Below are 17,032 nucleotides of genomic sequence, written 5' to 3'. Positions count from 1 at the left end.
GATTGTTAGTTCATCCGTTGTCGTAAGTAAAGTAGTCCTTCCTGTGGTGTGTCTAAGTTTAAATATTTCTAGTATTGTGTTTAAGTGGCGTTTCATTTAGTGTGTTGCTTGGTTGCCGTGTTGGCTATCTAATGTTTGATCTAGTGTCAGACATGAAAATGTGTCAGGGGTTAAAAGGGTGAGAAGACCGGGGGGGGTGCTGCTGCTGGTACAGTGACTGTTGACGGGGTGGTTGTTTCTATCTATCTATCTATCTATCTATCTATCTATCAAACCAAAATTAGAGCAATACTGAAAAGTATTGAACAATAAATAAAAAAGTGAACAATAATAATTGAACCATTGAACAGAGATACTAAACATAATACATGTCAGACATGACATTCAGACACTGTCAGATTCAGAGATTAAAAAAAAGATTTAAATTTCGAGAGGTGCGAGTAAGAAGAGTAGTCCATTGAAACACAGAGTCTTCCCTGTTGACTTCTCTCACGGTAATGTCACGCTGAAAAATATTGACCTGTCTTGACGGAGACAAGATCCGTAAACGCGAGAAGCTGCTTTCGCCATTCCGGATGGCTCAGTCAAAACCATTACGTCTTAATGAACCAATAAATAACATCAGCGGCGAAAATGAGTGTAAAAAATACCAGGGTTCACGTGTTTTTATTTTGTCACAAAAGGCTTCTAACATGGGCTAAAGCACAGGGAAGACTATCAAATGACAAGAGTTTGCAACTTCATCTTCAAGCTTTTCATGTTATCCTCACACGTCCCTGGATTCACCAGTTAGAACTACAGACACTAGAAAAAAAATCTTGTTTCTTATTTTATGTCACCGCTAAATACACGGGGTTGACGCGAACTTAATAGGCCTATCTATCTACCTATTTATCACAGGAGCTTGTGGCTAGCTCTGACAGTATTCAACGCTGTAGCGAACGGCAGTAACTTTGTTTTACCGGAAAATATGAAAACGATTGAAACCATTAATCACCCAATTAAATCCACTGGTAAATGTACGATCTGTTAAATGTAATGGTAAATGTACGCTTCTCTGCCGTGTCCCGGTGTAGATATCACTAGGTCCTGCTTCACGTCCCGTTTAGCGTCACAACATGAATGAAGAACGTTCGTATAAACGCAATTTGGCCTCTATGATGGATCTGGGCGGAAATTGCTGGCCACTGTGTCATTGAAATTGCCGATTTCAGAAGTGCTCTGTATGCTTATTAAGTCAATATGATAATATATATATATATATCTATAAAATATCTGCCGGACCCCCCCCCTCCAAAAAAAAAAAAAATCCTCGGATCTACACGATTCGCGTAGGTCACCCTTTTCAACTTCAAAATGGCGAATTTCGCCGAAAGGTGACAGATTATCATGCCTGTAGTGTATATTCTTCTGTCCTTAGTTTTTCTCTCTTGTTCCTTTTGGTCTTTGTTTAATTTAATAAATCACATTGATACTTGCGTTTGCATCACACCCCTTTGATTCGTTACACTCTGCTCAGTACATGAATCCCCCTCATTGCTCCCAGACACCACGGGCGTTACATGCAGCTACACTGTTCTCAGATCAGAGAGGTGTCATTTACTTACAGTAGTTCTGTATGTTGTGCATGATACAACGTGTGTGTACTTGTAGCAGTCTGGCTGCATTCCTCACCTGTGAACCACTTACCTGTGAGCCACTCTGGTGCTGTTATTCAGCACTGGGAGAGAGTCAGTATGATAATTATCTGTTAAAATATGGAGATAAACCTGAATCTGGAGTCTCCACCTCCTACAGACTCATATGAGAAACTGAACAGAACAAACAGATTCAGATCAGAGTGAGAGAGAGAGAGACTGAGCAGGATCATCATTTTATGAGACACATGAATCTATTTCAGAGGAACATGGTGAGTATGTGAGTCTGTGATAGATAATACAGACAGTAGTAATAGAACTCCTAATGTTAGTGTAGTCAGACAGTAGTAATAGAACTCCTAGTGTTAGTGTAGTCAGACAGTAGTAATAGAACTCCTAGTGTTAGAGTAGTCAGACAGTAGTAATAGAACTCCTAGTGTTAGTGTAGTCAGAAAGTAGTAATAAAACTCCTAATGTTAATCTGTTATATTGTGCTTTGGTGGTTGCAAATACAGTATATTCCAAAAGCGCACTAAGACTACACATATTAGACATGAAATAAAGATGTTTAAATAAATTATCTGTAGAGAATTTGTATTTACGGAAAACCTATATTCCCAATGTTATAATGCAGTATATACAGTATGATACAGTACAGAGTATATTCAGTATATACTGTATGATATAGTATGTACTTGTAACTGATGGCCCCGCCCCCTGCTCTATCACATTCTTGGTGTAACGAACCAACCAGGCAGACAAGGATCCAAATGTGGAATATAGTTGCTTTTATTAGAGACGTGAATACAGAACACCTGAATGGACGAATAACTCCGCTGAGCGTGTGTGGTGTATGGGTTAGTCGTAGTCGAGGTCAGGGCGTCCAGGGTCACGGCGGGTAGACAGAAGGATGAAAGTACAGTGGGACTAGGCTGGGAACGAGGTCTGGAACGAGAGCAGAGGTCGGTACACAGGAGGGACAGAACGCTTGGTATGTGGCATGGCAACAATACTTCACAACCCAGAAGTGAGAGGGGGAAGATTAAGTAGTTGTGAAAAGGTTGAAGTAACGAGCAGCAGGTGTACAGAATATTCCGGGAGGTCACGTGCTGTTCTTAACATTTGGTTTCCCCTTCTGTCGTGTTTTCCGTTTTCTGTGTTTTCTTTCCCCACCTTAGTTCAGCCTCTCGTTCTAGTAATGAGGTTCACCTGTGTCTCGTTTTTGTCTTCACTTTATCGTGTATTTAAACCCCTCATTCTCACTCCAGCCTGGACGCTCATTGATTGTTGTTCTCCTGTTGTGTTTCCTCTGTTTGACAGTTTCCTGGACTCTTGCTTCCGTATTTATTCCCTTTGTATTCTGGTTTGTGTTTTAGTCCCTCTCTGTCCTCTCTGTCAGTTTTGTATTCTGTTTTCCTCTGTGTTGTTTAGTTCCTACAGCCTGGTGCCCCTTGTGTTCTTCAGTGAAGTCGGTAGATTAGGTAAGTTGTTAGATTTGTCCTGTTTCCCCTCTACGTTTTGTGCGCTTGTCTTGTGTGTTACTCTTAGTTTCAGTTTTTCCTTTATTCGTTGTCTCTACCTTTAGTCTGTTTCGGTGTTTGTTTGTCCTAATGTTTGATATGCTGCCTGGTGTCTGTTCCAATGTGTACTTGTCATCACTGATCACTGGTGTCTATCGTACTGTCTGTTAATTCTCTTCACGTGTTTGTACTGAAAGTTATTGTGTTTACTGTTAATCTGGCTGGTTTGTATGCCACTGTGCCCTAAGCATCAGTGTAATTCTTCTTTACAGATTGGCTATGTGTCCCTTGTGTCCCTTCAGTAGAGAAAGACTCTGAAAAGGCCAATAAACCCTTGTTCTCTCAGCTTTTGTGTTTGTCCACTTATCTGCATGTGGCTAGAACATTACAATACTGCATATACTCTGAACTGTATCATACTGTATCATACAGTATACACAGTACAGAGTACATACAGAATATACAGTACAGAGTATATACAGTGGAGTATATAGAAGGAGGTGGAGCTAATGAGGAGTGTTATACCATCATCAATAGGGGAGGAGCTAATGAGGAGAGATATATCATCATCAGTAGGGGAGGAGCTAATGAGGAGAGATATACGATCATCAGTAGGGGAGGAGCTAATGAGGAGAGATATACCATCATCAGTAGGGGAGGAGCTAATGAGGAGAGATATACCATCATCAGTAGGGGAGGAGCTAATGAGGAGAGGTATACAATCATCAGTAGGGGAGGAGCTAATGAGGAGAGGTATACAATCATCAGTAGGGGAGGAGCTAATGAGGGGAGATATAACATCATCAGTATGGGAGGAGCTAATGAGGAGAGATATAACATCATCATTAGGGGAGGAGCTAATGGAGTGGTAGACTGTCATCAGTAAATTTATTTACAAGTTCAGTTTTCTTTTCAATACTCCTAAATTGAAAAATTACTGGAAACATCATTTGATGGGATCTGAATTAATGTATTCATATGTGAAAGAACCTTTATTATGGGATTGAACTATGTACTAATAATATGAACCTGCTCACAGCCAACCATCTACAAACTTATCCTGTATTTTTAAAATTTTATTCAAAAATTATTAAATTTTTCAAATAATAAAATATAATTTGCTGTTTGTTTACTATTTAATAATTGTTTAATAATGCTGACTGCAGATCTCAGTGAATAAACAAACTGTGAGACACACTGACCTGTGTCATACTCTGGGTGGTGCTATTTCACACATGTGAAACACTAACTTATTTAATGCCATCCTCATATGTTGATGTTTAGTGGTGTTGGTGAAGTAACGTCTGATTAGAAGATGGAGGGATCTACTCCAGTCCAGACCAACATCACAGATCAGACCAACATCACAGATCAGACCAACATCACAGCTCAGACAGGAGGGAACGTCTGTGCTCCTCAGCTTCATGGGAATCAGATTAATGCACCAGTGACCTTTATATATGGAGGTAAGAGATTAATCTGAATTTTGAGATGATCAGAGACCACAGTTAATACTTATTTATAATTACTGGGTTTATATACATACGAAGGTCATGAATACAATTCTCACAGTTGTAAATCTTCTTTCTAAGATCATTATCAGCTGTTTGGTATCATTGATTAATCAGACTCCTGACTAATTCTACAAAATGTCTGACTTTGTGCAAGTGGACCTGGAAGCATTGAAGACACAGGGTGGTCACACAAATTTGATCTGATTTTGATGACTGTAATGTCGGGGAGCTGGGAGGTGAACACAATATCTGAGAAGAACACGTTTTATTTACAGGGACTCCAGTAACATCTGGAAGCCCAGCTGTGCTGACAGGGAGAGGAGAGGGGTGGGGAGGGATTATGAACAAAATAACTAAACCCATGATGGAGACGAGATTAAAATATAACAGGAGAACTAACGGTAACAGTTGTACGCTAAACGGGAACTTGATGAACATAAGAATACAAAACAACCACAAGACCAGAAACCAACAACCACTAAGACAGAATAGACATAAAGAATAAAACACTTGATACTACAAACTCTAAAGCCAACAGAAAAACTAGTAATGATACACATACTCAACAAAACATGGACTAGGGAAGTTCAACCATAGAACAACATGGACACATGCACTAGCATTAACCAGAACATAGAACAACATGGACACATGCACTAGCACTAACCAGAACATAGAACAACATGGACACGTGCACTAGCACCAGTGTTGTATAAAGTATTCGAGACCCATACTTGAGTAAAAGTACAAGTACTCTATCAAAACACTGACTTGAGTAGAAGTTGAAGTGTTCTTTAAAAACTTTACTTAAGTAGAAGTACAGAAGTATTCAGCATTTTTTGTACTTAAGTATTGCAAGTAGTTTAGTCTAAAATTTATTACTCAAGTACTGAAAGTAAAAAGTACAAGTATTGTGTTTTGAATTAATTAAAGAAAGCCATCAAAGTTTGATTATCATTAGTTTTTATATATCACTTACAAATCAAAGATGTCAAAGATCACAAGTACAAGTGTTCTGTATGTACTTAAAAAACTGGGGTTAACACTTCGTACACAAAAAACAGATAACCTATGTCTTGCTATATCGTAGGTTTTACGCAGAAGTACAAATTCGCCTTAATTTAGCTGAGAAAACGAGGTGTATTTTGGACGTAAAATCCGTCTGTCGGATTCTAAGGGTGAGCCTACTGCCCTGCGTTTACCCTCATTAAATGCCCTTTCCCTATAAAAACACTACACTATAAGAATGGACACGATTAGTCAGCACGTCGCCATTATTGCCAGCTAATGTTAAGTGAATTCTGCAGCACGCCATGAACATAATTAGGTTAGTTAGCTAAGATATCTAACCTAACTAGTGCTTACTGCGCTATTCTGCTGTTACCAAACACGGTACCATCTCTTTTAATGAGATAAAAAGCAAATTATTTGGAATATATGTGTATTTGTATAAATATGTAAATTAAGCTGAAGGTGCTGGAAAATACAGAAAATTGACCGTCAAAATGCCGTACAAGTGCATGAATTCTACCTTGTAACTTCGCACGCACAAAAATCGAGAGGTGCACGATCTCGCGACGCGACCGCGCGTGTGTAGTCAACGCGCATGGGTGGAGCCGCCGCGATTGCGTCATTTTTGCCGCGCGGACCCTTGCGGCAGTCACGACGTGTCGAGCGAACCTAAATTACGAAGCTCAAGTGTTCAGTGAAGGCAGCAGCAGAGTAAACGAGATGCGACCGGAGAATGCGCAGTTTTCTCATAAGACAGCCTGATCGCTTGACACGGTGACAGCGCCAGCTAACACGTTTATAATTGTAACGAGTAACTATATAGTACGTAAAAAATGTATCGGAGTAAAAGTATTAAACTGATGGAAAATATGTAGTGAAGTAAAAATGGAAGTAGGAGAAAAAAATAATACTCCAGTAAAGTACAGATACAGCATTTTAGTACTTAAGTACAGTAGTGAAGTAGTTCTACTTCGTTACTATACAACTCTGACTAGCACTAACCAGACGTGACACATGAAAGCACCACACAGGGGTAGAGGGCGGGGCCAGACGTGACACATGAAAGCACCACACAGGGGTAGAGGGCGGGGCCAGACATGACACATGAAAGCATATATAGTATATAAAAACAAATGAATACAGCAGTTCTCAGGCCAAATCCTCTTTTATACAAAGTTAATAACGTTGGTATTTTCCACTGTTCTCTCCTCCAGTTCAGGAAAAGTCCAGTTCCAGCACCATCCCAGTTCAGACTGGAGGATCTTCAGGGAGTCCTGCACTCAGTGAAGGTCTGTTTATACATGTAACGTTTGGGCAAGGTAGGCTGGACACAAGTGTGGACTCTGAAGTAGTTTAATAACAAAACAACCAACACTACACAGAATATACTGACATAAAACAAAGACAAACCAAACAGTGACCAAATACACCAACTAACACTAAAGGAGAACATTAATACACAGAACAGGGGAGACAAATACATTAAAGACATGGACCAGCAAGATTACAAACAGTATCAAAACTAGTGGAACTTACAATAATCCACAAAACAAAAGACTAAACACAGGACAAATACACTGAATAAAACACAGAACCAAACAAGACACACCTGAAAACAATGAGGAGGGGGCGGGGTTCAAGGTGGGGCATGAAGTCAGACACAATAAGGGACTTAAAGGGGCTTTGTTTCCATTCATTACAGTTATGCGAATAAACTTTAGATCACGTGAGAGGACGCCAAACAATAGTGGTTTTTACATCCATCTGGCAGTTACGCATTTTTGCACGTTGAGGTTTTGAAACATTTTTTTTAAGTTAAATTCAATTTTTGCTCTCTCCAGAACTGCGACAAACCCTTTTCCATCCAGTTTTTCCGAATTTTGGCGATGCGATAGTCTAACTTTTCCACCTCCTCCTAGCGTAAAAATCTTTTTGCGATATTTGGGGCTTTTTTTGAATTTTGGACTTTTTCCATCCAGCTTTTTTCATGCGCATTTTCAAAATGCGCAAAAACTCGGTGGATGGAAAACCCTCAGTTCGGTCTTCCCCGGCATTCGGTAAAAACCAAAATGAACCCATATTTTTGTCTTAAATGAAGACCGGACATGTTGAATATCTCTTTCCTCCATCTGTTTTGAAACTTTTCCGCACATGAGTGTGTCCCAGAATCTGCTGCGTAAAGTCTGCGTAAAGTTTTGTAATTACGTAATGCGAGACTTCACCATGACTTAAAATTGATTTTGGGACATTTAAAATCGATTCTGAATCGTAGTAAATGAGAATCGATTTTTGATATATGAATCGATTTTTTGGCACACCTCTATATAGTATAGTATAGGGGTTGGCGATATAATATTGTTCACAAAAATACCGGTACATTTCTTTAATCGATAGGATTTCGCTATATCGCGACATTATGACGCAAGGACGCAGGTTGTGCGTGCAGCGCACAAAATAAAAATGGCCAACAGCGGAGAGAGCAGCAGTGCTCACACTGTGAATGATTTAGTTCCTAAACGAGGAGCTACATCAGTAGTGTGGAAGTATTTCATGAACAGTTCACGTTCAAAGTTCACAATTTTAATTATGAACTAGTTCAAAGTTCAGTTCATTTTACTTTTTTTCGTGAGATATTCAAAAACTTTTTTCACGATTTGGCTGTTGCGCAAACAAGGGGCGGACACAAATGCAAAGTAGATAGTACAATCTCATTAGATTTTGTTTCACATCTTACATTTACAGATGACACGCAAGTGGACCGCGAATGACGTGGCATGATGAATAGAGAACTAACGCTTAATACACTAAAAGGCAGCGGAAATTACAAGGGCACAAAACTAGACCAAACACAAGAGTACAACTAATTGTTACATACACTGACATGAACAAACACACGGGAAGCAAGTAACGGCCATACATGAACATGGAGTCTAACAGAACATACATGTATTGCCAGGCACGATATCACGTTAGAGAACACGGAGACCAAACATGAACTGAAAACCTAAAACACTACGAACCTGAAAATGGAACAGAGACTTTAACCATACACAAACATGAAGCTAATCAAAACCACGAATCACAGATAAGGCGTGAATACCGTGCACATCCAACTAGGAAATAAAGAAACTACAAGCTAGAAATCACTATACGTTCTTATACGTGCTATGCCTACCCCGCTCTGCTGCAATTCATCACGGGTAACGTTGTGCGGAAGCCAGTATGTTATTAACTAGCCAGTATGTTAACTATTCTCATGCGGACACTACGTTGCCCACAATGCATTGCGCACACAACGTCAAAACCATTTCTGTCTGGTGATGCATGATTTAGGCGGCACCAGCGAGAATACAGGAGGGAGGAACTTTCTCTCATTGCGTTTCAAAATAGAAAACAGAAATCACTCAGTTTTCAATGGAAACAAATTCCAACGTTCATTTACAGTGATGTCTACCGTTCATGACACATAATGTGAAATAATTCACGTTCAAGTTATTAAAAAATGTGTTTCGTTCAGTTTAACGTTCACGGAAAAATCAGCGTGTTCAATGAACGTGTTCTTTTGAACTCGTTCACGCACAACACTGTGAATAGTGAATTTACTTGAGTTTCTCTTTTAACAACTTCCGCCCTGTCCTGCCACTCTTCTTCGCACAACTCATTTGGGACGTAGATTTGATTTATTACTGCCTCTTTGTTGTTACCTTTTGGGAAGAAAAAATATCGAGATATATATCGTATATCGCCATTCACCTAAAAAATATCGAGATATTATTTTTGCTCCATATCGCCCAGCCTTAGTATAGTATAGTATAGTATACAATGCCATCTTCTGGTGAAATATAAAATGCTACGGTCAACAGAGGCTGTGGGCTGGAAAATTTGAACGTGACCCATACTTTGGACAAAATCACACAGGACAGTGACACAATCACACAGGAGAGCAGAGCAAGCTTGAACAAAATCCTGGTGAGGACTTTTACTTTCTGAACCTGGATTATACAACTCTGCAGGAGAGTGCAATCACACAGGCCACTGACACAATCACACAGGAGAGTGCAATCACACAGGAGACTGACAGCTACACAATCACACAGGAGACTGCAATCAATCTTGCATAATCAGTCTATATACAGGAGTGGCCAACCCGCGGCTCGCGAGCCGCATGCGGCTCCCCAGCCGGTCCGCGGGCTCACCTGCACAAACGGGGCGACACACTGCTACATTTTCGTGGTGCGCGGTTTGTTTACAAGCCTAGCGAGCCGCTAATACTTTTAAAACCGGCGTAGTGGAATTTGACTGTCTTCACAGCTAATAATTACACTCGCCAACACACAACAAATTACACTCACCACTCATGATGTGGCTCTTTGCCATAACAAAGTAAACAAAATGGCTCTTGGTCTCTGACGGGTTGGCCACCCCTGTCTATATAGATGCACTGTACAATATACTATATTGTTACGACCTATCTAGGCTCTAGGCCGTAACAGGGGTGTGAAGGGGTGGAATATGGATGACACAGTGATCCAAGAAGATGTAAAGTATTGGTGTATTTACAAATTTTCACAAACAGAATATATTTACAGGACAAAGTGTACACAGGTACAAACGTCAGAAGTGACCCAGGCCAAAAGAACTAACAAAAACCATACTAGAAAGAAACAGACATAACTATACTAACAGGGTGAAACAAAAGACAACACTACTCTGACTCCCTATGTCCAAAACAGATACAAACCCACAACCCAAACAAAATGGCAGCCACTTCCTACTCACCGTGTGCACACACAAACCACCAATATACATATATCTATATACACAACTCTATACAGTTATAGGCTTCTCCCGAACACAAAAAGACAGGGTCATAACAATATGCACACACTATATATGACTGAAGCACTCAGTCAAATGGGGGCGTGGTCACAATGGAAGCAGACGGGGTGTCATGACAACACAAGATCAAGCACTAAGCACTAGGTCGACCCTTTTCCACCAATGAGGAACCAGAACTGCTCTGGTTTGTGAATCTAATTTGGAACCATTTGTTGTATTTCCACCAATAAAAAGGTTCTGGAACTGTAGATGTTTGATCCCAGCTGGGCGTGGGGAATGATTAGACACGCCCATAACCTCAACCCCAAAACTCCTATTGAGGGATCAAACCATCACCCTCAGGGTGACCAAACCAGTGTGATACCAGCACAGAGAACCTAAACAACTAAAGATGTCAGTGGAAAGGGCTGACATGATTAAAACTGCTAAAAACGTCTCTTCCAACCAAGGAAGAATGATGAGAACTCAAGAGTGTGAAGACAGAACTCAAGACTGTAGAGAGGAGGAATAGAGGAGACTCAGCAGACAGCCCTTAAGATCTCTTTAACTAACACGGACCACCAGGGGGCCTGTGAGCTGCTCTCCAGTGGGCTGGGTGACAGGTGCATGTTACAAACAATTTTAGATCAGACATCTTTGATTAACATAGAAACACTTTAGTAAATCTGACTGGTTTGCATTATCTGACTGAGAAACAATAGACAAACAACACACTGTTCATACTTTATCTTCATAATAAAACACATTTGTTGAAGTATTTTACAGCCATTAGCACATACTGTTTAATCATATATCTAAATAAAAATAATTTAGAAGAGCCTTCAGCATTTAAATGCTCGTAGAAGAATTATTTGTGAGAACATTATAGTTGCCACATTTCATGTCAATTGTGATTTGCACCGCAATCGAAATCTGTCTTCCGCAGTTACCCATCTGTGCAGTTAGAACACACACACACACACACACACACACACACACACACACACACACTAGTGATTACTAGGGGGCTGTGGTGCACACATGTCCAGAGTGGTGGGCAGCCCTAGCCTAGCACCCAGGGAGCAGTTGGGGTTAGGTGTCTTGCTCAAGTCATGGCGTCAGGCCTGGGAATCAAACCCACGACCCTCTGGTCACAACCCACAATTCCCTAACCACCAGACCATGACCATATAGATTATTGATCTTGATGTCAAATAAATACATTTTTATTATTTACTATCAGCATATCTGAAGGTGGCATAGTTCATGTGGGTTTAGTGCAAACAAATAAAATTACTGTCATCATGTGTTTCTGTTTTAGAGATGATCTCTGGATCTCAGCAAAAGCTCAAACGCAAACTACTGGAGAAATATAAAAAAATTAAAGGAATTTCAGATCATGGAAGCTCAATTCTTCTGAATGAGATCTACACAGAGCTCTACATCACAGAGGGAGGGAGTGGAGACGTCAATAATGAACATGAGGTGAGACAGATTGAGACAACATCCAGGAGACCAGCAACACAAGAGACACCCATCAAATGTAATGACCTCTTTAAAGACAAACCCATCAGAACAGTGCTGACTAAAGGAGTTGCTGGAATTGGGAAAACAGTCTCTGTGCAGAAGTTCATTCTGGACTGGGCTGAAGGAAGAGCCAATCAGGACGTCCGCTTCATATTTCCACTTCCTTTTAGGGAGCTGAATTTGATAAAGAAGGAAAAGAATCTGATGGATTTGCTTCATCACTTTTTCCCAGAAACAAAAACATTACAGTTAATAGACTGTGATGCTTATAAAGTCATTTTTATCTTTGATGGTCTGGATGAGTGTCGACTTCCTCTAGATTTCCATAACAATGAGAGCTTATCAGACATAACGAAGTCGACCTCAGTGGACGTGCTGCTGACAAACCTCATCATGAGGAATCTGCTTCTCTCTGCTCTCCTCTGGATAACCTCTCGACCAGCAGCAGCCAATCAGATCCCTCCTGAGTGTGTTGACCAGGTAACAGAGGTACGAGGGTTTAGTGACCCTCAGAAAGAGGAGTACTTCAGGAAGAGAATCAGTGATCAAATCCTGGCCAATAAAATCATCTCACACATGAAGTCATCAAGAAGTCTCTACATCATGTGCCACATTCCAGTCTTCTGTTGGATTGCAGCCACTGTTCTAGAGAACATGTTGGGTGAAGCAGAGAGTGGAGAGATCCCCAAGACTCTGACTCAGATGTTCACACGCTTCCTGATCTTTAACATCAAATACAAGGACAGAAAGTACCATGGAAAAACTGACACTGATCCTCACCAGACTAGAAATATTGTTCTGGCACTGGGAAAACTGGCTTTCCAACAGCTGGAAAAGGGCAACCTGATCTTCTATGGGGAAGACCTGAGAGAGTGTGGCATTGATGTCAAAGAAGTGTCCGTGTACTCAGGAGTGTGTACCCAGATCTTCAGAAAGGAGTTTGAACTGGAGAATGTGTTCAGCTTTGTGCATCTGACTGTTCAGGAGTTTCTGGCTGCTTTATATGCATTTCTCTCTTTCATCTCCAACAACACAAATGTGTTGAAACAGAAAAAATATACATTCTTTAAAAGATCAACAATGTCTGACTTCCTTAAGAACGCAGTGGACAAGGCCTTACAGAGTGAGATTGGACACCTGGACCTTTTCCTCCGCTTCCTTCTGGGTCTCTCACTGGAGTCCAATCAGACTCTCTTACGAGGTCTACTGACACAGACAGGAAGCAGCTCTCACAGCACAGAGGAAACAGTCAAGTACATCAAGGAGAAGATCAGGAAGAAGCTCTCTCCAGAGAAATCCATCAATCTGTTCCACTGTCTGAATGAACTGAATGATCATTCTCTAGTGCAGGAAGTTCAAACATACCTGAACAGAGGAAGTTACAGTCGTCTCCATGGAGCTAAACTCTCTCCTGCTCAGTGGTCAGCTGTGGTGTTTGTGTTGTTGAACTCAGAAGAGATGCTAGATGAGTTTGTCCTGAGTAAATATGACCGATCAGAGGAATGTCTACTGAGACTGATGCCAGTGGTCACAGCATCCAGAAAAGCTGAGTGAGTATTTTTATAAACACATTACAGCACTGGGGGGAGTTTCCCAAAAGCATCATAGAATCAGTACAAAATCATAATAAGACTTGTAACACTGTAGGGAGTTTCTGTACTGGGGTTGAAATTGGCCAACACAGTCAGAGCTGGTTACACAGAGAGACCAGACTGTGTTCCTACTGTGATCTCTCAGTGGTGGAGACAGAGCTGGTTACACAGAGAGACCAGACTGTGTTCCCACTGTGATCTCTCAGTGGTGCAGACAGAGCTGGTTACACAGAGAGACCAGACTGTGTTCCCACTGTGATCTCTCAGTGGTGGAGACAGAGCTGGTTACACAGAGAGACCAGACTGTGTTCCCACTGTGATCTCTCAGTGGTGCAGACAGAGCTGCACTTTCTTACTGAATGTCCTAAATTTGACCCCATTATAAATGAATTCTACAGGAAGGTAATGAGTGTCTCCCCTGAGTTCCAGTGCTGCAGTGACACTGAGACAACCAGTGAGGACAAACAGATGATGATGATGATTATTATTATTATATTTTAATATTATTACTATGCTATTATATTATTATTATATTAAATTACATTATTATTACATATTTAGAAATCATCTTGACTCTTATTTTCCTGTTTTCTTATTGATAAGTAAAAACTCTATAATGCAAATAACGCAATTTCTAGTGCTCTATTCCAACCTATAATACTATCTATAACACTGTCTATAATTGTGTCTATAATACTCTCTATAATTGTGTCTATAACACTGTCTATAACACTCTCTATAATTGTGTCTATAACACTCTCTATAATTGTGTCTATAACACTCTCTATAATTGTGTCTATAACACTCTCTATAATTGTGTCTATAACACTCTCTATAATTGTGTCTATAATACTGTCTATAATATTGTCCAACACTGTCTATAATTGTGTCTATAATACTGTCTATAACAGTGTCTATAATTATGTCTATAATACTGTCTGTAACACTGTCTATAATTGTGTCTGTAGTGGTTATTTCCTGTCCTGTTGGCCACGCCCTCCAGGTAGCAACACCTGTTCTTATCCACGTGGCCCATCCACTGCAACCAATAGGTGGAGCACACTCAAACAAAAAAGAAGAACACATGAAAAAACAAAAACATACACATGAATAACCGTTTTGGCTCCTACAGTGTCTGTAACTCTGTCTGTAATTGAGTCTATAATATTGTCTGTAATCTCTTATCTATGTTATATTTATTTTTAGGTGTTTCATATTAGTTGCTTTGGCAACACTGTATTTTATTGCATTTATGCCAATAAAGAATTGTTGAACTAGAGAGAGAGATACACAGAGAGAAAGAGAGAGAGAGAGAGAGAGAGAGAGAGAGAGAGAGAAAGAGAGAGAGATAGAGATATACAGATAGACCAGTGTTTGACACTACTGACCAATCACAACTCACCACATGCTGACCAATCACAACTCACCACATGCTGACCAATCACAACTCACCACATGCTGACCAATCACAACTCACAACTTGTCTGTCTGTTCTCCTCTATGTGTGTTTGTATTACCATGTTTTGGGTCTGTCTGGGTTCATGTGCTTCCTGTTGGATTCTGGGGGGAGGGGAGAGAGAGTGAGGCGTGTGTGTGTGTGTGTGTGTGTGTGTGTGTGTGTGTGTGTGTGTGTGTGTGTGTGTGTGTGTGTGTGTGTGTGTGTGTGTGTGTGCGCGCGCGCACGTGAGCTTGTGTGTGTAAGGCAACGTGTGTGTGTGAGAGTGAGAGAGATATTTGTGTTCCCATGTGTGTTGATGTGTAAGTGTGAGTTTTTCTCCTTCTCTCTACAGTCTGTCTAGGTGCAGTATTAGAGAGGAAGGCTGTGCTGCTCTGTGTTCAGCTCTGAGGTCAAACCCCTCATCACACCTGAGAGAGCTGAATCTGCACCACAATAAACCAGGAGACTCAGGAGTGAAGCAGCTCTCTGCTCTACTGGAGGATCCACACTGTACACTGGAGAAACTAGAGTGAGTCATTGACTTACTGACTCTTTATACACACACACACGTACTCAACACACACACACACGCACACACACAAGTACATACACACGCACACACACGTGCGCACACACACGCGCGCGCACACACGCACGCGCACACACGCACATCACGTACACACGCGCGCGCACACACGCGCGCGCACACACGTGTGCGCACACACGCGTGTGTATGCGCACGCGTGTGTATGTACTTGTGTATGTACATACGTGTGTGTATGTATGTGTGCGTGTGTATGTACTTGTGTGTGTGCGTGTGTGTTGAGTGCGTGTACATACACACACACGCACACACGTACTCGCACACACGTACACGCACACACACGTACACACACACACGTACACACACACACACACGTACACACACACGTACACACACACGTACACACACACACGTACACACACACACGCATGTACACGTACAGGAGTGAAGCAGCTCTCTGCTCTATTGGAGGATCCACACTGTACACTGGAGATACTAGAGTGAGTTACTGACTTACTGACACACACACACACACACTCACACACACACACACACGCGCACGCACACACGCGCACGCACACACGCGCACGCACACACGCGCACGTACACACACGTACGTACACACACGTACGTACACACACGTACGAACACACACACGTACGTACACACACACGTACGAACACACACGTACGAACACACACGTACGAACACACACGTACGAACACACACGTACGTACACACACACGTACGTACACACACACGTACGTACACACACACGTACATACATACACACACACACACACGTACACACACACACACACACACACACGTACGCACGCACGCACGCACGCACATCACGTACACACACACACACATACACACACACACACACACTCACACAAGTACATACACACACACGCGCACGCACACACGCACGCACACGCACACACGCGTACGTACACGTACGTACACACACACACACGCACACTCACACGCACACTCACACAAATACACACACACAAGTACATACGCACACGCGCGCACACACACGCACGTACACACACGCGCACGTACGCACACACGTACGCACACACGTACGCACACACGTACGTACACACACGTACACACACACGTACACACGTACATACACACGTACATACACACACACGTACATACACACACACGTACATACACACACACACGTACATACACACACACGTACGTACGCACGCACGCACACGCACATCACGTACACACACACGCACGTACACGTACACATGCACGTACACGCACACGTACACGCACACACACACACACACACATACACACACACACACATATACACACATACACACACTTGTCCTGTAACTGCTGCCATATGATTGTTAAGTTCAGTAAAATGGTTCAGAAAAAATAAAATGAATGTTTTTA

The 17,032-nt window shown here is 41.5% G+C and overlaps 2 protein-coding genes across 2 annotated transcripts in view; both read left to right on the top strand.

The window, feature by feature from the left end:
- LOC143491502 (NACHT, LRR and PYD domains-containing protein 3-like) overlaps positions 1 to 17,032 on the top strand; it is a 115,677-nt gene that overhangs the window by 87,931 nt on the left and 10,714 nt on the right. The window lies entirely within an intron of this gene.
- The window catches only part of LOC143491506 (NLR family CARD domain-containing protein 3-like), a 15,497-nt gene continuing 215 nt past the window's right edge, over positions 1,751 to 17,032 (top strand). Inside the window, exons 1-6 of the mRNA XM_076990584.1 lie at positions 1,751 to 1,909; positions 2,958 to 3,118; positions 4,442 to 4,623; positions 6,897 to 6,971; positions 11,822 to 13,577; positions 15,410 to 15,586. Of these exons, the coding sequence (XP_076846699.1) occupies positions 4,473 to 4,623; positions 6,897 to 6,971; positions 11,822 to 13,577; positions 15,410 to 15,586 (2,159 nt within the window). The 5' untranslated portion in view covers positions 1,751 to 1,909; positions 2,958 to 3,118; positions 4,442 to 4,472. The remainder of the gene's footprint in view (positions 1,910 to 2,957; positions 3,119 to 4,441; positions 4,624 to 6,896; positions 6,972 to 11,821; positions 13,578 to 15,409; positions 15,587 to 17,032) is intronic.

This window comes from Brachyhypopomus gauderio, unplaced genomic scaffold (genome assembly GCF_052324685.1).
Source record: "Brachyhypopomus gauderio isolate BG-103 unplaced genomic scaffold, BGAUD_0.2 sc76, whole genome shotgun sequence".
In the NCBI taxonomy this organism is placed as follows: domain Eukaryota; kingdom Metazoa; phylum Chordata; class Actinopteri; order Gymnotiformes; family Hypopomidae; genus Brachyhypopomus; species Brachyhypopomus gauderio.
Note: the sequence above shows the minus strand (reverse complement) of the source record. Positions and strands in the feature narration are given on the sequence as shown.